The 26,302-nt window shown below is 42.7% G+C and overlaps 1 protein-coding gene across 1 annotated transcript in view; it reads left to right on the top strand.

Annotated features, from left to right (window-relative positions):
* The window catches only part of aldh1a3 (aldehyde dehydrogenase 1 family, member A3), a 30,132-nt gene extending 5,222 nt beyond the window's left edge, over positions 1-24,910 (top strand). The window contains exons 5-13 of the mRNA XM_076090928.1: positions 3,314-3,375; positions 8,150-8,278; positions 9,074-9,187; positions 10,051-10,153; positions 14,544-14,728; positions 18,239-18,403; positions 22,230-22,387; positions 24,562-24,636; positions 24,716-24,910. Of these exons, the coding sequence (XP_075947043.1) occupies positions 3,314-3,375; positions 8,150-8,278; positions 9,074-9,187; positions 10,051-10,153; positions 14,544-14,728; positions 18,239-18,403; positions 22,230-22,387; positions 24,562-24,636; positions 24,716-24,794 (1,070 nt within the window). The 3' untranslated portion in view covers positions 24,795-24,910. The remainder of the gene's footprint in view (positions 1-3,313; positions 3,376-8,149; positions 8,279-9,073; positions 9,188-10,050; positions 10,154-14,543; positions 14,729-18,238; positions 18,404-22,229; positions 22,388-24,561; positions 24,637-24,715) is intronic.
* The last annotated feature ends 1,392 nt before the right edge of the window (positions 24,911-26,302 follow it).

Here is a 26,302-nt window from a genome sequence, read left to right as displayed (position 1 = left end):
AGCTCGCCCATCATCAGACATGTCACCGTCAGGAATAAGTGCACAAGACTAGTGTATTTGACTTTATGGAAAGTGGGAGATTAAATGACACAAGACAGAGCAGAGCTGCAGGATTCCAGGTAACATTAAACTAGCAATAAATCAATACAACATGTAGCAACATTATCAACAATAACAGCAAGGAGTAAATCACCATAAATCAAACATATTGTGATGGTAACTTATTATAAAATAGGTATTATATGTAATATAATAGTCTTTATCCAAAATTTTGATCCAAGTAAGTGTTTCTGAATAGACAACTTAATATTAATGCTAAATGACCTTTATGGTGTTCTCATTCTTATATAAAGCCAAGTTATTCATATCTGAAATATAGATATATCATAAATATACAATATAACAAAAGTGGTAGAGGGACAAAGGCACTCCACTGGTCAGCTAGATAAATGACCACGAACCTCAGCTCACTAATCGATCTAATGGTCTCATTGACAAAGTGATTTTGGTATCAGTCCATCCGTGCAGAGGGATGCTCCTGCCTCTGATCTTGTAGTATAATGGACGTGTCAGTTTAGAATGTGGAGTGTTAGAGCTACTGTAGGCCTGAGGCTGTCCCTCTGAATCTTGTGTTACACACTGACAGCACATTGTGTATGAGGATGTTCCCAACTGACTAACCTTCAGTAAGCTGTGGTTGAACATGGACTCACCCAGTGACTCAAAGATAAAGTCCTGCTGTAAGGGAGTCTCCCAGTTTGTGATCAGTCACACAGGAAACTGGAGAAGGTCAGAGTGCAGACTGGGAGGCCAGGTTTGACCAGTTATCGGCTGAGCCACTGACACGTTTTACGGACAGTACAGCTGAAGGTAAATGAGTGTTGGTCTCACTGTTAAAACTGGTCTTACATTCTAAAAGCATTCACTTAAAGACACCTTAACATTACAACAGAAATATTGCACTTTTTTTTTTTTTTTCAACAAAAAGCCAATGAGCTGTTTGTCCATAATCACACGTAGAAGTGCTATCTGATCGCATCAATGGAATTCCGCATCAACTAGTGGGACAAGGGTTCCTCCAGAATCGCGGCCATGTTAAACTCTCCCGGCTGTAGGACCTGTATAGCTCCTCTTCAGCCTGAGGACGGCCCTGACCTCTTGCCTCGAGCATCTGAGGGAGGGCCTCTCGGAGAACCCAGGCAGGACCTGCGGCATCACGCCTTGAGCAGTAAGGTCTGCTAGGCTGGCCGAAGTGGAACACCTGATGCGTGAGGTCTACCTCCCCCTGTCAGGGCAGCTGAATCCAGCCCAACCTACCCTGATCATTTGCATGGCGCTGGCACGCCTGCAGTGGGATACACAGCAGCTGGAACTTCGACCTGTGAGTGCCTTCTTCAGGCGCCTTCCCGCCCTCACCACCTTTTCTGTTCCTCCCTCCGAGGAATATCTGAGGAAGTTGCATGCATGCTGGAGAGACACCAGGGCTCTCTCCCGCCTTACATCAGATGGCCGAACCCTGACGACCATGCAGGAGGTGGCAAAATTTGGCCTTGCACTTATGCCAGCCATTTAGCAGACTATTGCGTCCATCATAGTTTCCCCTGAGGAGACTCTGAGGCCCGATGCCAGGTGCCCTCAACCCCAACGTCGGGTCAAAGATGACCTGCTATCCAGGGCTTATGACACAGCAGCGCTGTGGACCGTATCGACAACTCCCTCTCCCACCTCGTGCTTGCCCTTGCAGCTTCTCTGCAGCAGGCTACTTTCGACGCTTCCGCCTCCAGCCTCAGTGATGCTTCATTGCAGGCATTTGCGCTCATGTCGAGGGAACTTGGACGTATGATGTCCACCCTGGTCCAGACTCGCCGCCAGGTTTGGCTGGCGCAGTCACCCCTGTCTGAGACATGTAGGAGGACCCTCCGTACTGTCCCAGTGGAACCTAGTGAGCTGTTCGAGTCAGCTGCTATATAGGCATTTCAGCGAACTGTTGAAGCTAGCCAGACCAGGCAGCAGTTCTCTGGTCTTTGCAGGGACATGCCTGCACCCCGCAGACCTAGGGGTCCCACTTTGGCCCCCCAAGGCCATTTTTTCAGCCTCCAGCTTACCCTAGTAGCCACCACAGGCCTCAGCGTCCCGCTGAGAGGCCGGGCCGCTACCCATACATCCCTACGTACGTGGTAGTTACTGTGCTTCCTCGTGACTCTGTTGCTATAAGTCATCCAGTGTTAAGCACTGCCTCTGGCGGTCAGTAAGGATGAAATAGAACGAAAGTTACGAATGCAACTACGGTTCTATGAATCCTGGATGACCGCCAGAGTTCTTGGTCACTCGGAATCCCGTGAACTCGCGAGAAGATTCCATAGGACTGAACTCAGGATGACACCGGAACTTATAGACGACGGGGGTCATCCGAGGTCACAGGTGACTTTGTTGATATAAATATTCGACCTGCGCATGCGCGAGACGGAAGATATCCAGTGTTAAGCACTGCCTCTGGCAGTCATCCAGGGTTCATAGAACCGTAGTTGCATTCGTAACTTTCGTTTTATCTGGAAACTAACTGAACAACCTTCTTGTGCAAACATCTACTTGACTTTTTAATGGTAGTTTAAAGTCAAGATGAAATGGAGATCACATCCCCGGTCATAATGTGCACCTATTTAACAACATATGCAGAAAAAATTACAAAAGAATACATTTCTTCATATTCTTTTTTAAATCTAAATCAAATCATCTTTTCTTCCTGTAAAACTAAATATGACGTGTTCTTACGTTAGCTAGTTCAACCAGATACGTATCGCGCTACATTCTAAGCCCGCCCACTTGTTAGCGATCCAATCGATGCGAAGGATTTGAGCTAAATCCCTCTTGTAACTGTACACAGCCCAAATGTTGCGTTACATTAGGAATACGTCACAGTAAAGATAAAGACGCTCCAACTTCCGTTTCACTGGGATTTTAAAGACACAAGGAGTAGGAATTTCCTAAAAAAAGGTATAGGCTGATAGACAAATAATAGTCCCTCTCCATCAACTCTTCTGACCCACATAAGTGTGTGGTGTCTCTATCTACAGAGACCCTGCCCTCTGCCTTCAGCTTCTTATTTTGTTGTGTTTGTAAGAGTGCATCCGAAACAAGAGTGAATCTGAGCTTAGGCCCGCTGGCGACCAGTATAACCTTTGTTGAGCTGGGGAGGAGGGGCCTGTAAAGCAGTAATAAAAATAGAAATAAAATGTTGGCAGTGCCTAATTAATAACCTCCATCTAGTATACAGTAGTTTAAAGTGTTTGTACTGTGTCTGCTTTCTTTACAGATGAAAGCTTCATGTGTTTTACCAAACACGAGCCTGTTGGTGTATGTGGAGCCATCATTCCAGTAAGTGCAGAGGAGATCTGGTTTTAATTTATGAGCAATAACGTATAATAAGAATTCTTATTACTGTGCACATTAAATTGTCTTGTTGAGAAAAATAAACACACCCATACACACTGTAAATAACACAAGACAACACATAGCATTGTTGTTTATAAACTGTTAGTGTGTGTGTGTGTGTGTGTGTGTGTGTGTGTGTGGAGATCCAATAAAGGGTACCTCATGATCTCTGACCATTCTGCTGTAATACAATCTGTTCTTAATAAGCATTTATCAAATCAGAACATTGCACAATATCTCATTTATAACTTGAGTTCAACACGCTGCTGTGATGCCAACTTGTGACAGGCCTATGATCTGTGCTCGTGCTCACTGCATATCTACATAACCATCATATATGTGTTAAAGCATGTGTTACACAGCTAAAGCTTCGACTGGTTGGGAAAAAAAATGCTGTAATGCATGATTGCCGAGTCAAATGACACACTGGGACCCAGAAAGACCTCCACTCCGAACAAAACAGCTATGAAGAAACAAATCCTGATCATGACATGATTCTCTTCATTTATTATTTTTAACCATTAGGTTCAAAAAGCCACTTGATCAAGATCCGTTGGCGTCACTTAGGTTTAGGCAACAAAACTGCTTGGTTTAGGAAAAGACCATAGGTTAAGATAAGTATGCTTGTTAGTTAAGTTCATTAACATACTTACTTCATTTCAGTCAGCGTTGACTTCCGGTTTCACTCAGGACAGGACCAGCAGTCTGCTGGGTTAAAGTCCTGTGTTTGTCTGACGCATCCATTCACCCCGACCTCCGACCTCCTCAGACTGTTTTGAGGTTTGAACCATGCCACTTGACTTCCGGAGCAGTTTCTCTGAGCGTCTCATATTGCTGCGGATGAGTTTGCTGTCAGATGCGGAGGGCTGTGACAAAATGACAGAATGAGATTGGAACTCCATCAGTTACTCATGTAGACACATTGTGGTTCAGTGACTACATGCAGGGTTGAGTTCTGTCCTAACCTGTGAATGTTTAAAAAGCACATCAGAACCCTGCAGGAAGGTGGTTGTAGGTGGATGGATCAATAGAGCGTGTGTAACCTTGACACTGAAAACAGCTGTTCACGATCCGTTTCCTATCAGCAGTCAACAACTGTTTGGACTTTAACAATGTCTTTGATCAGTTACTAAAACAAGACAAGTAGTGTCATTTTCCCCGAACACAACCAAACCGTAACCAGAGAGCAAAAAGGAAGGCAATGACAAAGAATGTAATCAGTCATCTGAGGTTCCCCTCGTTCCAGTCTTTGAGCTAAGCCAGGCTAAACTAATCCCACATTTATCTTTATACTGGAACATGGATTTATCAGAACTAGATGCAGTACTCCATAGTGACCATGACAGTTTCACACACTACATATGCCAAAGAAATGCTTATCTCCTCCTCGTTTGTTCCAGCTCTGTGCGTATGCTTATTAAGGGCTCTTTCCCTGGTCACACCTATAGAATTAGCTTTTCTTGCCTTCGGAAAATGTTCATCCTAATTGTTTGCAGTTTTAGGTAAACTCACAGTTTTTGTACCAAAGTTGGCAACTCGGGCAAATTAGACTGACTTGCTGCACAAGCTCTATTAAATCATTCACACTCTGGGCACGCTGAGATAACAGTTATATCAATCTGCTCCTTTGACTTATACAGGCACAAGTGTATTTCCCAAAATGTCACAGAGTTCCTTTAATGCAGCAGGCCCTTTAAACGTCAGCAGGTTACAGCAGTGAATGGCTCCATCATTTACACTGCTAATACAATATATCTTGAACTAGATTCAGGCTTAATTGGAACCACTAAAGACTGAGCTTAACTTTCCAGAAAAGCACTGATCATAAATGTGTAGCTCTAGTGAGACAACTGCACTCAATTTAAAAGCACTGTCCGGATGAGAGGATGAAATGAAACCCTGGTAAGTGTACCAGAAACCTTATCTTAATCTTTGCTGTCCCTAAACAAGAGCTCCTCTCTGCTACTCCCTTCAGGGCTATTGTTACAGGAACACACAGCTCAGTCCTGTGCTGCTTCCACTTACTTTCACACATTGGAATACATGTGTTTGGTTGGTGTTGCACTTTGTGATAGATCCAGACAGACACATATGTATAATTTCAACATCATGACAGAATACAGCCAGTCAGTTGTATCTCTTAGCAGAGGCCCATAACCTCTAATGTTGCTTTGGCAACAAAGGAACAAAACGGCTGTTGTTTGACATGGGAGATTATATCATAAAAGTGAAATTTATACTGAAGGACGTTGTGTAATTACTGAAAGTAGTGCTGGCACACACACACAGTATGAGTCATTGTCAGAGGAAAAGAGGGAACCTTTCTACTCACTTGAGATCCCAAGATCCCTTAATGGCTCTGAGTGTTTCCAAAGTGTAAAACGGTTAAAAGTTAACAATGCCTAAACAATAAACATGCAGCTCTCTCATGTGTTGCTGTCTAATTTGGGTTTGGTGCTCAATTCTTTTTCCATTGTTTCCAACATAGAAATGAGCAACTGGAAAATAAGTGACTTCTTTTCTGAATTAGTTTACTTTGAATGATCCTAAAGATTCAGAGCTACCTTTATTATCTTGTATATTCTCTAAGTGATGAAGGGGACCAAAATAGTGATGATGATGTGTGTGTTGCTTGGATTAAAGGCCCAGGTTAGTGCCTCTCACGTACTTATATTTACAGAAATCAGCCACTGTTTACATCAAAAGTATTTAACATATCAGGTCATTTAAGAAGGAAAGTATTCTAGTCTCTTCAAGTCTCTCTGCACACAAAATATTTAGTATGATTTGGCTGTTTTACTATCAGACAAAAATAGCAGCAGAAAATGACACCTGCCTATTGTTTAGGTCAGGGGTCGGCAACCTCCCCCAGGCTTTGACAAAAAAAAATAACATGGAAATAAATAAGTGGACAATCTTTCAAAGGGAACAGCTATTATCTTGGAGTTTGAGATGATACTGTGTCACTGAAAATATAAAATGTTTTAGTATTTTGTCACCTAAAATATGAGCGATTTCTCAACTGCTGCAGCAAACTGAGCTCTTCATAAGAGTTTGATATTGTTCTAACAGGTAAAATAACAATAAAATGTCAAGAATTGTATTTATTCTTGTTCTATAATTTTATAAATACTATAGCTTTTGTTTGTGTGTATATATATATATATATATAGATAGATAGATAGATAGATAGATAGATAGATAGATATATATATATATATATATAGATAAAAACTTTATAAGCTGTGACATCAAATAGCTTTTGCGGCTCCAGACAAATTTTATTTGGTGGAAAATAGGACAAAATGGCTCTTTGGATAGTAAAGGTTGCCGACCCCTGGGTTAGGTATTTTTTATCCCAAGTAGCAGCGGCCAACTCTGTCTCCTAATAAATAATTTGCCCATACAGTTAACAGCATCTTAATTATGTTTCAAACACATAGTTAACATTGTAAATGAAAGCAAAACACAACAAAACTACTTGGTTTGGTTTAGTAAAAACACTTTTGCTAGGTTATTTAAGCGACAGATGTTTATTAGAATAACTCAACATTGAGTTTGTTTTACAAGGGACACAAACAGCGTTCTCCTGGGTCAAAGTCCTGTGTTTGTTTGACCCATCCTCCACCACCCCGACCGCCTCCTCCCTACGCGGTCTTTCATTAGAAACCGATCCGCGACAAAATACGTTTCCCTCGAAACGTAACTCACAATGCAGTTTTGTTGTGTGAGGCAGCAGGCTTAGCAAGGTAGCCTAGGTGTCCTTCCCAAGATGTTCCCAGTCCAGATTGGTCATGTAGTCCCTTCAGTATATTAGACATGTCCAGAAAACCTCTAAAGCAAGCCGTTCGGTTGGTATCGTTATCAGCAGTGAGGCACCCTGTACCTGAAGATGAGCCCAGCCTCTGAAAAGCAGTTTTCGGCCACTTGTATCCATGAATCTCATATTTTCACCACCCAAAAGCTATTAACCCAAGGTGAGCCTTCAGGCTCAGCTCCCTTTTCACCACCACAATGCCTGCATCACTCAATCCTCAGGACCGGGGTGTGTTGAAACAAACTACTTGATACAACCACAGTTCAAATCTAAATTGGTACTAGCTGTTCCAGACAGTCACACTAGAAGGCAAGAGGAAAAGCACACAGTCAAAGAGAGAAGTGAGATGCAATCATTGTTGAAATAATGGCACACACTTTGAAACAGTCTGCTCAAACACATTCACCGTGTTGCACTTGGACATACACATAAAATGTAACAAGTATTTGTGTGAAGAATGAAAAAAGGGAAACTTGCATTATGTCACGTCTCTGGCCAATTGCTGCATTGGTTTTCAGTGGAACTTTTTTGAGTGTCCATACAACGTTCAATACAAGTGTTTCAATGCCAATGTTTCCTTCTTCACTTCAGGTTTTCTTTTTCAAAGGAGGAGTGGAGTTCAAAGGCAACCCAGCAGCTCATTTTACCTCACGCTTACCCCTTGTAGCAGATTAACCTGTGTAATGTGTATGACCTGTATAACAGTGAAAAGCAATATATTATGGTATAAACTATGACTTCAGAAATAACTACTAATATCAGCCTAGAGGGGGGTAAATTCAATAAAACTTAAATTGTAGTGTAACTGCGCCGTTTGTTTGTGACAGTGTGCTTTAATCTAACTGGTGCTGGTACACATGGACAGCAGTCAGCTAACATGCCTTCTTTTGTCTGTGCTAGTGGAACTTTCCTCTGCTGATGTTCATGTGGAAGATGGCTCCGGCCCTGAGCTGTGGAAACACTGTGGTCATCAAGCCAGCAGAGCAGACCCCCCTCACGGCCCTCCACGTCGGAGCGCTCATCAAAGAGGTCTGAGGTTTAGACATTAAACTTCTTCTTTAACCTATTCTGGGCCTGAGATCAGACTGATCTGCTTCTATTATCTTTAGATAGTGACTGTTCCCAGCAGGGGAGACAATCTTGACCTGAACACCTCAACTATGTCTGGTTCGGACTCCCCAAGGTCCTTGTCCTCCACACAACAGAATCACAGTTTAGGAAACCACAGAAGTAGTGAAGTCTATGAGTTACTGTGAATGAAATACGTTTGTGTCTGCAGTTTATAGAACAACTGTTTTAAGGTGAGTTTCCAAGCTCACATTCCCAAGGCTTTATTTAAATACTGTGTGGAGACCAGATTATAGTCTGTGAAAAGATCAAAGAAATGTAGAGACTTTTTTAGTCTGCACCTGATTCATCATAGTATACAGTTTGATGGAGGACTGAATTGACGTAAAGTTTGCTGTATTTTTGTAAATGTGATTTCTTATTTGGAGGCAATAGAAGATACGTGAAACCATGTAAATGCTTTAGTTGTAGAATATTTAATTCCACCCATAAATCCATTTCAATTCTTTGAAGAAAGTACAGAGGACATGACCTCAATGGAGCTAGAAGCCTGCTCATTTGTTGTTAAAGATAAAAATACCAATATGTTATCATATTTACTGTCAAGAATGTCATAATGCTCACATAGAAAGATGATAAAAGAAATACTGAACCCACCCTGAACTAGGCAGACGGATCAAATGTCTCTGACCTCATATGAGGGGTCTCTTGCTGTCGACCCCCAGCACTAACATGCTCTCTGTGTTACCATTTCAGGCGGGCTTCCCTCCTGGAGTTGTGAACATTGTTCCTGGGTTTGGTCCCACAGCAGGAGCAGCCATCGCCAGCCACATGGACATCGACAAAGTAGCCTTCACTGGCTCTACAGAGGTGTGCGAATGTATGACGATATTTATATTGGGCCAGTGCTATGTGATGAAACTCTTTTTTAATCCTTAAACTCAAAGTTTGTTGTGTTGGTGATTCATAACTTAAACAATTCTCAATTAGCGATGGGCAGCGTGCCTCGATACTCATCCATCAGAAAGTCCTGCCCTTGGAACAATTGTACGTGAACTGAATTAAGTCCCTGAAACAACAGCAACGTTTCTTGGTCCCCTGGCAAAGTTTCAACAGCGGAAAAGCCCCAATGCATGCAAACCACAATCAAAAGCACATGCTGTAGCATGTTCCCTCCATTGTAACGGGTGTAGTAAGGAGCGAGTTACCAGGGCAGAGGCGAGGTAGTCCGAAACAGGCAGGGTCGGTAACGGGGAATCAGTCCAAGGGTGTACGCGGGAAAGTATTGCATGGAAGCGGAGAACGATCTGGCAGTGTGTGTGAGGCAGGGGTTTAAATAGTGGAGGAGGCAGAGTGAGCAGGTGAGAGTGATGAGCTGATGAGGTGAGTGTGACTGTCAGGTGCACTGAATGAACTGATTAGGTGAGTGAGAGGTGGAAAAAACTGGATAGTAATGGTAGAGCTGTGACATCCATGTTAGATTACAGAAAAGACTCATTTATTACTCCTTTATCAAGATGAAATGTCTTCATATAAAACTAAGTATCTGTTTTGTAATGCAAAGATGATGATCAGTGATTGTATTAGCATGAAGTGTTTGAGTTAAAAGGCCAGCCCTAACACTCACATCTAAAGTCTCTTTTATTCTGTTTCTGGGTATATGTAAAGGAGTTTTTTTTCAGTTTTACCCATGATGCATTAAGGTATGACTCAGTATACCCTCATGTGTGCAGGTTGGTCAGCTAATCAAAGAAGCGTCAGCCAAAAGTAATCTGAAGAGGGTGACTCTGGAGCTGGGAGGGAAGAACCCCTGCATTGTGTTTGCTGACTGTGACTGTAAGTAAACATGCACTGACTTTCTCTCTGAAAGGCAACATCAAGAAGTCGCGTTTTGGTTGTCTCAGCATTCACTGGATTCCCAGTGTGACCTGTGATACGATTACTCCACACCAATGAGCCCCAGGGGTTTCATTACATAACTTTACTACTCAGAAATATTGAAATATGAGGCATGTCAAGTGTCATCTTTCCTCTGTACAGCTTACCTTTTTGTGCCGTGCCTGCCATCCCATAACTATCACACTATCAAAAAAGATTCTGTAGCTCAGGGGGCTGCAGAGAACCCTGGCTTCAGTTGCTGTGCTGCAGACAGTGCTGGCTAGGACTCAGTATCGGTGTGCGATACCTTTAACGTAATAATATACCAGTACCAAGTAGTATCAACACTCCTGTCAAAAGATACCTGTAATCGATCCTTTTTGTGCCAAGATCTAGAATAAAATGACTATTTGTATGATTTTGCTCGCAGCCAATCCCCACAAGCATTCTTTAATTGAATGCGATGTGTGATTGGTCCATAAGCACAGCAGCTACAACCCATACAGTCTGTGGTGTGGTAATGTCCAATAATAATGTATTTGAGTTGGCACTTCACCGAGCCAAGATGCCACCAAAGCATTGGAGAGTCTGGCTGTACTACACACCTTTATTTCTAAACTGATAGAAGTAAATGGTAAATGGACTGTACTTTTATATCTCTTTTCTGGTCTTCCGACCACTCAAAGCTCTTTAACACTACATGTCATCGTTCACACCTATTCATACACTGATGACAGGGGCTACCATGAAAGGTGCCACCTGCCCATCAGGACTCTATCTAAGCATTCACACACCGATGGCACATTCTTCGGGAGCAATTTGAGGAGAAGTGTCTTGCCCAAGGACACATCGGCATGGACTAGAGGAGCCGGGGATCGAACCGCAGATCTTCTGAGTGAGGGACGACCCGCTCTACCTTCTGAGCCACAGTCGCAGTGTTGGGGGCATTTTACACAACTGAATGCTTCCATTCCCATGATGGGTATCGAATGATCTACTCTTTTAGTATCTGTATTCATTTAAGGGTGTTGGTGTTGGTACTGGTATCTTCATTTTTTAAACTATACCCACCCGAGTGCTGGCATTAAAGAGTAGCAGCAGAGGAAACTGTAGCAGAGGAAACATGCCGATTCAATGCAGCCGCTACTGTACCACTCATGTGTAATGTGATGATATATTGTGGTTTGACTGATGGCATTCAGTTTGTTTGTTGAACTGAAACATTACTCTGTCATACCTTTAAAGAGCATCTTATGAAAACAACAACTCATTTAGTTTGAATAGCTTTCTATAAGTTTGCCTGCATTGATTAATGTCGGCTGAAAAAGTAAAATGTAAACACAATAACATAATATAAGATATGAAGTAACTAATATTAGGGGAGTAAACGTAGCCTATTGCACTCTAGACTAAACTAACAGGTGAGTTTCCACCTACACCTTCATATTCTCCTTCACCTTCATCTTCCCCTTCACCTTCTCCTTCTCTTTCATCTTCTCCTTCACCTTCTCCTTCCCCTTCACCTTCACCTTAATATTGCTCTTCACCTTCACCTTCCCCTTCTCCTTCACCTTCCCCTTCCCCTTCACCTTCACCTTAATATTCTCCTTCTCCTTCCCCTTCCCCTTCACCTTCACCTTAATATTCACCTTCATATTCTCCTTCACCTTCTCCTTCTTCTTCCCCTTCACCTTCTCCTTCCCCATCACCTTAATATTCACCTTCACCTTCTCCTTCATATTTTCTTTCTCCTTCCCCTTCACCTTCCCCTTCCCCTTCACCTTCTCCTTCACCTTCATATTCACCTTCACCTTTATCTTCCCCTTCACCTTCTCCTTCCCCTTCACCTTAATATTCACCTTCTCCGTCCCCTTCACCTTCATATTCACCTTCACCTTTATCTTCCCCTTCCCCTTCTCCTTCCCCTTCACCTTAATATTCACCTTCTCCTTCATATTCACCTTCACCTTTATCTTCCCCTTCCCATTCTCCTTCCCCATCACCTCCCCCTTCACCTTCTCCTTCCACTTCAACTTAATATTCCCCTTCACCTTCTCCTTCCCCTTCACCTTCCCCTTCACCTTCCCCTTCCCCTTCAACTTCACCTTCACCTTCACCTTCACCTTCCCCTTCCCCTTCACCTTAATATTCACCTTCACCTTCTCCTTCATATTTTCTTTCACATTGTCCTTCTCCTTCCCCTTCCCCTTCCCCTTCCCCTTCACCATCCCCTTCCGCTTCACCTTCCCCTTCACCTTCTCCTTCCCCTTCACCTTAATATTCACCTTCACCTTCTCCTTCATATTTTCTTTCACCTTCTCCTTCCCCTTCCCCTTTACCTTCTCCTTCCCCTTCACCTTAATATTCACCTTCTCCTTCCCCTTCACCTTCATATTCTCCTTCACCTTCCCCTTCACCTTAATATTCTCCTTCTCCTTCCCCTTCCCCTTCACCTTAATATTCACCTTCACATTCTCCTTCCCCTTCACCTTAATATTCACCTTCACCTTCTCCTTCATATTCTCCTTCACCTTCACCTTAATATTCACCTTCACATTCTCCTTCCCCTTCACCTTAATATTCACCTTCACCTTCTCCTTCATATTCTCCTTCACCTTCACCTTCACCTTCTCCTTCCCCTTCACCTTAATATTCACCTTCACCTTCTCCTTCATATTCTCCTTCTCCTTCCCCTTCACCTTCACCTTCCCCTATACCTTAATATTCACCTTCACCTTCTCCTTCATATTTTCTTTCACCTTCTCCTTCTCCTTCCCCTTCCCCTTCCCCTTCTCCTTCTCCTTCACCTTCCCCTTCACCTTGTCCTTCCCCTTCACCTTCTTCCTTCCCCTTCACCTTCTTCCTTCCCCTTCACCTTGATATTCACCTTCACCTTCACCTTCATATTCTCCTTCACCTTCACCTTCTCCTTCACCTTAGTATTCACCTTCACCTTCTCCTTCATATTCACCTTCACCTTCATATTCTCCTTCCCCTTCACCTTCACCTTCAACTTCCCCTTCACCTTAGTATTCACCTTCACCTTCCCCTTCACCTTAATATTCACCTTTATCTTCACCTTCTCCTTCTCCTTCCCCTTCACCTTAATATTCACCTTCCCCTTCACCTTCCCCTTCACCTTCCCCTTCCCCTTTACCTTCACCTTCTCCTTCATATTCTCCTTCACCTTTATCTTCCCCTTCCCCTTCACCTTCACCTTCTTCTTCATATTCTCCTTCACCTTTATCTTCTCCTTCACCTTCCCCTTCACCTTCCCCTTCACCTTCCCCTTCACCTTCTCCTTCCCCTTCCCCTTCACCTTAATATTCACCTTCACCTTCTCCTTCATATTGTCCTTCACCTTCGCCTTTATCTTCCCCTTCCCCTTCACCTTCTCCTTCCCCTTCACCTTAATATTCACCTTCTCCTTCATATTCTCCTTCCCCTTCTCCTTCACCTTCCCCTTCACCTTAATATTCACCTTTATCTTCACCTTCTCCTTCTCCTCCCCCTTCACCTTAATATTCACCTTCCCCTTCACCTTCCCCTTCACCTTTACCTTCACCTTCTCCTTCATATTCTCCTTCACCTTTATCTTCACCTTCACCTTCTCCTTCATATTCTCCTTCACCTTTATCTTCCCCTTCTCCTTCACCTTCACCTTCTCCTTCCCCTTCCCCTTCACCTTAATATTCACCTTCACCTTCTCCTTCATATTGACCTTCACCTTTATCTTCCCCTTCACCTTCCCCTTCACCTTCCCCTTCACCTTCCCCTTCACCTTCTCCTTCCCCTTAACCTTAATATTCACCTTCTCCTTCATATTCTCCTTCCCCTTCCCCTTCTCCTTCCCCTTCACCTTAATATTCACCTTCACCTTCTCCTTCATATTCCCCTTCACCTTCACCTTCCCCTTCACCTTAATATTCACCTTCTCCTTCATATTCTCCTTCCCCTTCCCCTTCTCCTTCCCCTTCACCTTAATATTCACCTTCACCTTCTCCTTCATATTCCCCTTCACCTTCACCTTCCCCTTCACCTTAATATTCACCTTCTCCTTCATATTCTCCTTCCCCTTCCCCTTCACCTTCACCTTCATATTCCCCTTCACCTTCACCTTCCCCTACTGAGGAACAACACTATTTCAATGTCATTGATAAACCCAGTTATTCAATTATTATGTTGTGTCACTTACTCTAGTGTGTGTGTGTGTGTGTGTGTGTGTGTGTGTGTGTGTGTGTGTGTGTGTGTGTGTGTGTGTGTGTGTGTGTGTGTGTGTGTGTGTGTGTGTGTGTGTGTGTGTGTGTGTGTGTGTGTGTGTGTGTGTGTGTGTGTGTTGTTTCTACAGTGCAGCTGGCTGTGGAGGAGACCCAGAAAGGAGCTTTATACAACCAGGGTCAGTGCTGCACGGCTGCATCACGTATATTTGTGGAAGAAAGTATTTATGAGGAGTTTGTGCATCGCAGTATAGAAAACGCAAAGAAGATTGTCATAGGAGACCCGCTGGACCCTCAGACATCACACGGGCCACAGGTAGGAACACACAGTCAACATAGAGCACTTCTAGACAAGCAGTGACTAAACGTATGTGTCTTTATTTGAACAGGAACAATGCACAGAGAGCATTAACCTTATATAAAGCAAGGGGAGATTACCAGGTTTTAGGAAATGGCTGTTTTCCAACCATAGTCCGTGGGCAAGTAAGTAAATTCATAGCAAATAAAAAATGTTTTCAAGAATATCAGACATTAAAACAAACATATTGATACGGTGTTACCTTATAAATTGAGATGTCAAACCTTAGCTTTTTCATTTGTTTAAAGCTAGGGTTGGTAATGTTGTTAAGACAGTAGCTGGTGGAAGGTTTTGTGACGCACAATGAGTGAAAGGGTAGAGTTCACACAGATAGACAGGCAGGTATTACAGGATTATTACACGATTATTACAGTTCTGCCACAGATACAGGATATATTTCCTTTCTTTTATCAGAGCATGTCATTTATTGATTGCTGTCGGGATGTAATGAGAATTTCATCAAATACAACAAAAAATTTTTTTTGAAGAAGATTACCAACCCCAGCTTTAACTTCCCCTCCTCTGTTAAAGAGCAGCGCACAGCCCTCCCCCTTAGCTGTGCTTATTGGACAGTCTGGGACTGCACGCAGTCCTGCACAGGGCTATATGTTTACCAGCAGCTCGTCTCTGTGTCTGTCTGCTGTTGCTGCTGAGCAGGTGGCACAGTGGCTTTAGGAGCTGCTTCACTGAGAACAGCTGCTGCTGTGGAAGAAAACAACACTATGAGAGCTGAGTGAACCAAAACACTTCCGTCCTGTTGTTACAGCCCACTCTGGGACCATCGTAAAGTGTGACCACAGGGGGCACTGTAACATGGATGAGACAAGTGGTTGTTAACAGAATAACACAGAAAAGCCTACCAGGAGTCAACAGACTCACAGCAGATTAAAGGACATCATTTCTGACATAGGCCATCAGAAAATGTATTTATTTATTTACATTGTATTTGTGACAGCAGTGATGTGATGCGGGGGCCAGACTGGGTCTGCTGGGGGGTGTTGGAGTGCGGTTGCCCGGCCCCTGGACCTCCTGCGGCATGGTGGGGGCTCCGGTGTGGGCGGGTTGGGGCGCAAATAACAAATCAAAGAAACTACACAAGACCTGCAACGGGCCCCTGGGTCAACAAACTAAGGTCTGCCACAGAAAAAAAGAGAATAAAAAAACCTTGACTAAAAAAGAATAAAATGAAGTCCATTGCTGGCCCGCTCGACCTATCTCCTTCTGGGGCTTCTGGTTGTGCTGCCCTGGGGCCGGGGTAGGCATCTCCACTGCCCCGGTCTGGCCTCGCACCTAATTGCTATGTCAATGTAATCATAGCTATTATGATTATTGTTGTTATTATTATTATTATATGACCATTATATGATAACATTACATTATATAGTTACTATTATTATTAAAATATTGCTGTTGAAGCATATATTTATTTATTACCAATGCAACAATTCCACTACACCTTTTGTCTTTTCGCCACACTTCTAATAGACTCGTACGTATACAGCTTATGTTCACCTGCTGTGACACTTGCTATGAAGCTCTGTAAAGGGAATAGTTCTCTTACGGGTCAGCACTATGATATTGTCATTTCATACATATAAGAATATTGAGCCGCTTTAAGTCCAATATTAAAATACCTGCTAATGATGGGAGTAACAGCTCTTTGAAGGGAGCTCGTTTCCTTTCCCATTAATTAATAATTGGTCATTGTTTTTTTCTGTTTTTTTCTTTGTCATGTAAAACAGTAAAGGAATACTTTTTTAAAGAGCACGACGCCCCCGAATTCGGGGGCTCTCGGGCTCAGCCCCCCTTAAAATATTGTTCGGAAAATGCCCTTATTGTTCGCAAATATCGTGGATTTGTACATGTTTTTTATCGGATTAAACAGCAACGTATGGGCAACACTATCATATAAGTCACTTTTTACACACTCCAAACACAACTATACACTACTAATATAAGCATCTAGAAAATGTGGCATAAAAGCATGAAATCCTGGGCAGAAATGTCCCTTATGTGTACTGCAAATCAATATTTGCACCCGGAAGCTAGCAGCTACCGAGCTCACCAATGCATTTTTTAGCATTGTTGGCAACTGCATCCTGTCTTCTTGTGAACTGTTTCCTGTGGAAGGGGGGTCAATCCACCATGGGCGAGCGGTCAGACTTTCAACGAATGGAAATTTACGCTCGGGGAGACGCGGCACTTCTTGCAACTTTACTCGCTAAAACTTCTGTCAATCAAGACCCGCTTTGACACCCGCCTTCCTGAGACTCTGACGCGTCGAAGGCGGGCTTATTGACTGAAATCGACCGATGATAGGCTGAGCTACAGCCCCATACACACACATCAACTGAGAAAATCCTATGGCTGAGAGCCAGAAACAGGCTCTGATGATGTTAGGAATCTCAAAATGATTCCTAACATCTGTATTTGGATGTATTGAATAATATGAGTGATAAAAAAGTGAAATATATAGTTATATAGTATATAAAAGTACAATGTAAGAGCTGCAACAGCTGGTTCGAAAATGATGACCTCGCGTGACCTCTCTGTTCTAAAGCCTCTTATTCTTCACTTTATCCCAGCCAACCTTTATTCAACGACTACTGATCGGTTGTGCTATGATTTGGGAGAGTTTTTAGGCAGCCAGCTGCATTATTTCAAAAACATAATATCAATAAAAGTGCTTTTTTTTCAGGCGAACCTGAATATTTTCAATTTGAGCTGTGTAATATCTTCATGTACTATATTAACCAGCAACATATACACAATATTACCCATCTGAACAACCTCACAAGTGTTGTGATCTGATTATAGCATCAAAAATTATTAAAATAGACCTTGTAGTTACAGAACTGTGGTCACTTTAGTATGGGTATGCCATTTTTGAGCAGAGGCCTACAAATAGGGCCCGAGCTTAAGAGGTGAGATAAAGTATAACATTCTGCGCTGGTATGTAATTTAAAGAACAGTCACTGCTTAGCGGTCTGAACGCGGCGCTGTTGATGGAGGGCCTTTTAAGTGACGTAGGCCCACTTTACTCTACGAACACTTTGGATAGGTCAAGATTTTGTGAAGTTTACTTCTCGTTCTTTCTGAGAGAGCGAGACTAGAGGATGGATATGAATCTCATGTCTGTGTGTACAGTACAGATTTGGAGTTATCATTAAAATACTGGAAGCAGGGTGAAACAACTAGCCTTGCTCTGTCCAAATTTAAAAAATACACCCACCTACAGCTCTAAAACTCACTGATTAACACGCTGTATCTTTAACACGTTTGAGCTAAACTGGGCTAAACACCCTGGTGCAATCTCTGTGCTGGCAGACAAAAATGAAACCAGTTCTAATCCTAATGTATCATTTGACTCTGTTTAACGACAGCCAACAAGTGAATTCCCCAAAATGTAGGGTTCCCGTGTTATTAAACACTCTCTTTCCCTTGTCTACGGTCTGATGCTGGCTCCAGATCAGCCGAGAGCAGTTTGACAAGATTATGGATCTGATAGAGAGTGGGAAAGAGGAGGGAGCCAGGCTGGAGTATGGAGGAGCAGCTGTGGGCGAGAAGAGCCTCTTCATTCAACCCACCATCTTCTCTGGAGTCAAAGACCACATGCGCATCGCCAAGGAAGAGGTACAACCTGTTTCAATTCATTGCAGATGGATCTGACACAGATAGGTAGTGTGTGAAAGTAAAGCCTGACACCCTGTGGAAGAGTTCTTTAATTACACCATAGACATACAACGCTGTGAGGAGAAGTCTGGGAGGAGGATAGAAAAACACAGTTCTAGTTCTACGGAAGCCTGTTTCTGACTGTTATATTCAGTGAATTCAAATGACCCGTAGAGCCAAATAAACTAGAAACCAGGTGTCAACCTCGGGTTCTGAAAAGTCAGGCCAATGCTGAAGTGCCTTAAACCTGATTTATTACCTCAGTAAACATTGTAAACATGAGTTTATGGTCTCAATCTCTAGTTTCAAGTCTTCTTCAATACAACATGATGTTCATTTAGTAAATGATGGTCCATTTAGAGTCAAACAGACCATAAAGCAGGCTATGCTTTAGGGCGGGACTACCTTTTGATTGACAGGTCTCTGCCACAACGTTGTCCGGTCTGGGAGTTGTCTGTGTTTTGTTCTAACAACTTTAACTCTTTCACAGTGTTTTCACTTCATCAAAGTTAATTTTACCATTTCGGTCACCTAAGAATGTCTTATTCAGCGTGGACAAAATGCAGAACTCAAGGCTTTTAAACCATATTCCACACACCATTGGGTGAGGTCATGGTGAATACATCCACTTCTGATACACAGAAGAAATATTTTCCAAACCCCTGTTGCACTCACAGCTCAATGTGGAGGTTGCAACCACATACCAAAAAACACCAGCACACTCATCTCTGATTTTCACTCAGCCACCTTGACAAATGTTGTCACCCTCCAGTGACACTAAGATGTCCGTAGTAGGTTCCGTCCAGGTTTCTCCTTACATATCAGCCTGCCTGCTCGCTCCCTCCACTTTGCCCGACATTGTGCAGGGAGTCAGCAGCAGCTCATAGCTGTGGTTCCTGTACCACAATGTTGTATCACTAACAAGCAGGTTGAAACCTTTTTTTATTGTTATTGTGGAAGTTTTGTCGAATTTTGTTGCTTCTATCAAGTTTTCCTAATGTGCTCAAAAATGCTTGAATGGAAACACGGTGTTATGTTTTACTGCTGCATATTAAAGGAACAGTGTGTAGGATTTACAAGGATTTATAGGTAGAAATTGAATATGATATTCATTACTATGTTTTTTCATTAGTGTAATTAGCTCATATTAGATATATGTCTATATTTGTAATTAAAAACATTTGGTCATATTTTAGCATGATGCCTTTTCTGATCTGCATAATGCTTTTTATAAATGCTTAACACTTCCTGTATCCCTTTCTAATTAAAAGCCCTGTAAAGTTTAATTGAACTGAATACATTAGTTTCCTTTCAAGGCTTTAGTTGATAATGTAGTGTACCATACAATATGGTATCTCAAATGTAGCTACTGCCATCTTGTGGTACTTGTCTGTAACTAAAGAATACAGTTTGGCTGGGACATTAACACACTTATGCCGTGTTCACACCAAACGCGGCGCGAATTCATCGCGATAATACAATAATACAACTTTTGATGAGTAAACAAGAACAGCAACGTGAACAAAATGGCATACCAGTGGTGCAGGTGTCATGTCCTTCTAGACAGCATTCAACGATCTTTTCCACTACTAAAGGGCATGCAGGGGATCTCTGCATGGTCTCCCATCTCTTCTGCTGGTATGTTAGTGGGGACGAGGGTGCAACACGAGTTCAGGAATTTCAAGTCACGGTCATTGCATTTACCTGCAGGTTTGTTCACCTGTGATCCTTTTCCCCCCTCACACTGGATGCCTTCTCTCTACGTCTTGTACGGGCGCTCAGCTGTTGTGATATCTTCACCTGCCATATATCACATACACTGCAGGCCAAGGGTGCTCCTGTGACTTTTGCACTGGTTATCAGGCAATGGGATTGTGAGGGGGCACCATCCAGTTCAGATTCACACACTCGGGTTACATTCCTCCTTTAGCTTGAAGGTGTGCGGTTCGGCTGTCAGACCCCCAGGTGGGTGGTGATCCGTGGCCTTGCCACTCAACTTTTTTCTGCCAAGTCCGCAGTTGGGTCTGAGTATGTACGGATTCAGGCACAGCTGGGCGTACATAACATCCTAACAACCATTGAATGCTAAGATATCTGTCTGCACGTGCACTGTGGGCTGCCTACACACAGTTTAGACAGTCCTCCTGTCATACTGGCAGTGGCGGGCCGTGCATTTTATACCTGGGCCTTCACTGTTGTCCTGCAGCAGAAATACCACCTTATAACCACATGATGGCGCCACAGTTGTTATTCGTTTCTAAGGCTGTAACTACGTACGTATTAAACCGCTCGGTATGAGGCTTACAATATGTTTGAATAATGCTAGAGCATTTGGAAAATGCAGAAAGTTATATTCAGGAAAATATAATGTTTCCTGCACTCATGGAGGACAGTGGTTCTCAGTTTGTCTGGCTGTGGGATCCACCATCACTCCTTAATGACAAGTCGCAGCCCAAAGAGATCATCTTATGATTTTACTTTCACAACTTAAACATTGAACTTACTGCTCTGCAGTGTCTTTCCCCGTCTCAGCCCCCTGTGTCACGGTGTGTGGTACATCTCACTGAGTCAGGAAACTTGTCAGAATGCCCATATTTGATTGGCTGAGCTGCATCACGTGATGTGATTCACTACCCGACTAAGCCTCTGCTGTTAAGTTTCGTTTCACGATAGTCACATGCTCGCCCACTGACCAATCACAGCACACTCTGCACCTCACAGCAGAGCTGCACATGGACACTGAGCTGCACATAATGCTGACGTAGCTATAGGCCGGCTAGCAGGCGCTGATACGTCAAAGAATACGCCCAACATGTCAAACTAAAGATCTGATTGGTTGAACACTATGACAATCAACAATATCGTCCCCATTCACTTAAACTGCACATGGATTCACTTGTGAGTGTGCAGGCCTCTGCCTCTGTTCTTACCTAGAGACACAGAGGTGAAATCTGATTGGATAAAAGCTCTACTTAAAACAAGCTGCACTGGAAGCAGAGCAACTGAGGAAGACAGTAGCTGTGCAATGAGAAAATAAGATAATGGGAAAAATATTTTTATAAATTATAATACATGTAGTGTATTTAAGAAACATTATTAAATTATAAAATAGATATAGCTTTGTGATTCTGTTTAGGCCAGCAGAGAAGGCCTTGTAGGCCCTGACGGCCCACCACTGCATACTGGCATATGCATCAGTGGCCCTTCTTGTATACCAGCTCTAGAATAGAGCAAACGTGAATAAATGAAAGACAGATTTAATTCACATTATTCCATTCTGACAATAGTCGTGGGGCGACTGCGACTCAGCAGTAGAGCGGGTCGTCCTTCAGGATGGGGGGGTTCCCCAAATTTTCCCAATATTCAGACTGACATTTCTTTTCTTGACATCTCTACTAGAACTTTTAGATTCACATCATTCAAATGCATTAGTATCATGAGCTATGTATTACTGTCTGTCATGGTGCCATTACAAGCAAAGGGCTCACCCTTCTGTTGTATGTATTCTTCTATGTAGTTAACAAATAATGTAAATAATAACGGAAACACATTTGTGAAGAAGCACATCTGGCTCACAGTCACATTTCATTTTGGACTCAACAGTTTTTTCCTTATTTCTTTTTGAACTATCCCAGCTATATTGTCTCTGTTTATATTACACATTTATGTTTTTCTATTTATATGAACGGCAGTCAGAGAGGACAGCAAACAGAATCAGGTCATTACACAGTGTGACTCACTTCTCTGTACATGTGACAGGTCTTTACTGATATCTCTCCCCTCTCAGATCTTTGGTCCGGTGCAGTGTATATTCAGCTTTAAAAGGCAGCAGGAGGCCATAGAGAGAGCAAACAGCTCACAGTATGGCCTGGTGTCAGCAGTCTTCACAACCAGTATGGACAGAGCTCTGTCTGTGTCTGCAGCCCTGGAGACTGGCACCGTCTGGTAAGTCTCTGTTCACAGTCCTGACACCAGAGGGACGTCTTTTGACAGGCATTTCATTTCCCTGTTTATCATTCATTCAAAATAACATTTTGTTTCTACAACATTCAACAATTTAGGCATGAACTGATGAAGTCATGTGATGGGCTGCTGCCCCTGCTGCATGATCATTATACAATGTCTGCTGTCCATCTTCACATATCAAGCATTAGAAACACAACAAGCAAAGATAAGGAACAGGGAGGCTCAATACCACCAACACTTACCTGGTAGACAAAGCTTCACTCATGAGTCTTAAGACCATACAATGACCATTCAATTACTCAACAGCATATGAGCACCGTGACATCAAATGCTGCATTCCTATCTGCATCATGTATCAAACATCAGTTATGACTAATTCCCATTATTCACTGACTGATATGTATTGATTGTAGTGAAGTATTGTCCATACCAAACTGAAAATGCAAATGTGCAGTGAAACAGTGATTTTTCTCCCTCTGCACAAAAGCACCTGGACGTCTATCTTCTCCTTATTCTTAGTTCAGTCTTCTTATATACCAACTTGAAAAGAACTGCTCTCTCCCAGTTCCTCAATATGCTGTGAAGTGGCCTGTTGATATTTAAGAACTCAGTGATTATAAAAATGAGTATACTCGATCCTAATTTACAGTTTATGCTGTGGGTGCTAATATAGCTATCACAACAATATGTTAGGTGTATTTTATGTCTTAGTCCATATGCTGAGCATGGGTAACCATGTCCTCAATGCGATATTTTTTTTCCTACCATGGCAACGGCATGACCCACACTACTCTGCCTCTGATTGGCTTACCCTGATATTCTCACCTTAACCAGTCTCACTCTTCACCCCAACCAACAAAGGCAACGAGTAGCCAATCATAGGCAGAGGAGGGCTGGTCATGCCTTCGCCATAGTAGGATTCATAACCATCGTTACACAAATCCACTTTTTTAATGTAATAAAATATATGTAAAACCACTTTCTGAATATGGTTCCAATCTGTAGGTTCCACACAGCTGTAGTTCTTTTTGTACCAGAAGAAACACATTCATTTTGCACAGTAAACAAAAACAAAACATTCTTGACGTTGCTATATTCTCAAGTGGTAGTGGTGGGTTTTAATGCATTGTTGAACTAGTGAAGGGGGCCGTGTTCAATCAAAAAGTTGTACTTTTTAATGCACAAGTGTGAGATTGATAATAATCTTCTCATTTTACACTCAAAATGAAATCAAAACTATTATGTTATAAAGGTCTCAGCTGGCCTTCATGTCACTGCTGGTTTATTCATATTGATTTAAATTTGGTTGGGTTTTGTGTATGTTTTCTTAAGGTTACTGTGAGGAACTTTTACCTGGTTGTGAACCAGTCTCAGTTTAATCCAGATCCTCTATCAGACCTCCATCAGTAAAGAGACCATCGGAGAGAAGATGGTCTGTTTCTATAGAGTTATTCTTAAAGCTCGTCATCGGTGCCACCGGGTCGGATTCTGGTGAAACCAGATGACATCATGCAGGTTCACCAGAAACTCCTTCAGCTCAGACTCCAGCAGAGACCGGTCCACCGTAGACAGACCCAGATCCTCCATCAGAGACCAGTCCACCATAGACAGACCCAGATCCTCCAGCAGAGACCGGTCCACCGTGGACAGACCCAGATCCTCCAGCAGAAACCAGTCCGCCGTGGACAGACCCAGATCCGGCTTCACTGCAGCCCTCGACCTGCAGTCGGAGCTCCAGAGGGAGGAGGAGAGCTCAGCTCCCGGCAGCAGCAGCAGCGTCTCCTCCTCCTCTTCCTCTTCCTCTTCCTCTTCCTCTTCCTCTTCCTCCTCCTCTTCCTCCTCCTCCTCCAGCAGCAGAACTTCTCCTCTCTGGGAGCCAACACTGACACCACGCTGCTGGAAACCCAGGACATATTACTGGGCCCGCTGTAGGGGAAGGGAGGCACAGGAGAACCAGAACCAGGACAGAGTGGGGCAGACTCTCAGAACCTGTGCAGTAAAATGAGAGGTTTTCTAAAGGGACTCTGGTGCTCGGATACCCTACCGCCAAAATCCCCATCAAATGAAAGTTCCTCATAGTAGCTTTAACAAATGAAAGAGGTAACAACAAAAAACAAAAATCAGACCATTGTTCCTTCTCCCTCTCTCTTAAGGATAAACTGCTACAACGCTCTCCATGTCCAGACTCCCTTTGGAGGGTATAAGATGTCAGGCAACGGGCGAGAGCTGTAAGAGCCATCACTTTTTCTTCACATTGTTCACTGTGTATTCCCTAACCTGCCTCACATGTTGTCTCTGTCCTCTCAGTGGAGAGTATGCTCTGGCTGAGTACTCGGAGGTGAAAGCAGTGACCATCAAGCTGAGTGAAACATGTGAGAAGAACTGACTGAGATGTCCATCACATCCCAATTGTCTCCAACCCACACAGTCCTTTGTCTTCAGTCATGCTCATGATATTGAGATTAGGGTTAGGCCAATATCTGAGTTAGTCTAAACAGTTTATCAGAGCCCAGAAAGAGTCGGTGTTTGTTCACCTTCTATTTGCTGCAGCTGAGGAGAGGCTTTAACTCAACAGTTTCAGTAATGTCACTACACAAAACAGCTAATGCTCTATTTTACAGGTTAGTATTTTTATAATAATTTACTCAGAAGTTCTCGCTGACATAAGTACTATGTGATTTGGTAAGTTATTATGGGGAAAATGGAGACTGTGTTTGGTTGGTACAATAACAACAACAATGAGTAATCGCTGACTTACCCCGTAGAGCCCAGCCATACAATTCAACATTATATAATATTAAAGTTCCTAATAACAAATCAATAATGAATAAATATTTACTTGGATTAAAATAGGGAAATTCTTTCAATGAAATTCCAATGTATCATATAAGTAGTATCAAACAACAGAGTACTTTCTAGGAAAATAACAAAAGAAAAAATACAAAAGCTGAGATACGGTTTGTTGACAAAACAGAAATGGGTGATCCACTTATTAGGACATTTTCAGAGCTTTCAGCTACATCTGGTGGCCTCCATCAGTGGATGGAGTTCGCTCACTTGTTACGAAGATGGTTTAGTTGTCATCACATGACCTACGTTTTGTATATGTGGGGAAATGGCAGCAGCTGTGTCTGATCAAAGATGGTGAATGTCCTCCTTGACTTTCTACAGTCGTCTACTGACTCCTGCTCAATGACCTTTGACCTCTTCTCGGTGGATGCTGTGAGCAGTTTTGATCTGGTGTTCACAGACAGCTGATGTTGTCTGTTCCTGTTCATTCAGTCTCTTTTCCATTGCCGTAGTTGTCTCTCTAATGTAGTTTCCCTTTAGTTCTGTCCTGTTCATTGTGGTCGAGTGCTAAGATGCTTTCCTTGGACCTGTTGTAACGGAGTGGACTTCCTGCACCCCCTCTTTGTACTGGTTTATATTTCCTGGCTCTGCATTAAAGGTGCTTAATTCAAAATTTAGAGCATATCTATTGCCTCCTTAAGGTTCTCAACATGGCGACGGCTCAACCAGTGGCCAGCAGCCAGTGTCTGAATCTTTATGGAGCAGAACTCAATGAGTCTGAGGGAAGAGTGTTAAAATAATACTCCAGTAGTTATAATGATACATTGGTTTGCCTGTCTAGTCCAGCTCTTAAACCAGATTAATCTCATGAGATACATAAATGCAGAACACATAGTGATTAATCATCAATGATAGGGTTTTGCATAAGAATTCCATTGAAATCTCATCAAATCTTCCTGCATGGAACGATGTTGAAAGGTCAGAAAAATAAATACTGTTTTATATTTGGGATTTCTGATTGTTGAGTAGCTGTTGTATGCAGATACTTTTTTATTTCTAGTTCTAATTGTGATTGATTATGAATGTTCTCTCTGCTGTGGGATA

Source organism: Anarhichas minor, unplaced genomic scaffold (genome assembly GCF_050575085.1).
Source record: "Anarhichas minor isolate MPS153535 unplaced genomic scaffold, ASM5057508v1 ptg000013l, whole genome shotgun sequence".
NCBI classification, from domain to species: domain Eukaryota; kingdom Metazoa; phylum Chordata; class Actinopteri; order Perciformes; family Anarhichadidae; genus Anarhichas; species Anarhichas minor.
This window is presented reverse-complemented; position numbering and strand designations above follow the sequence as displayed.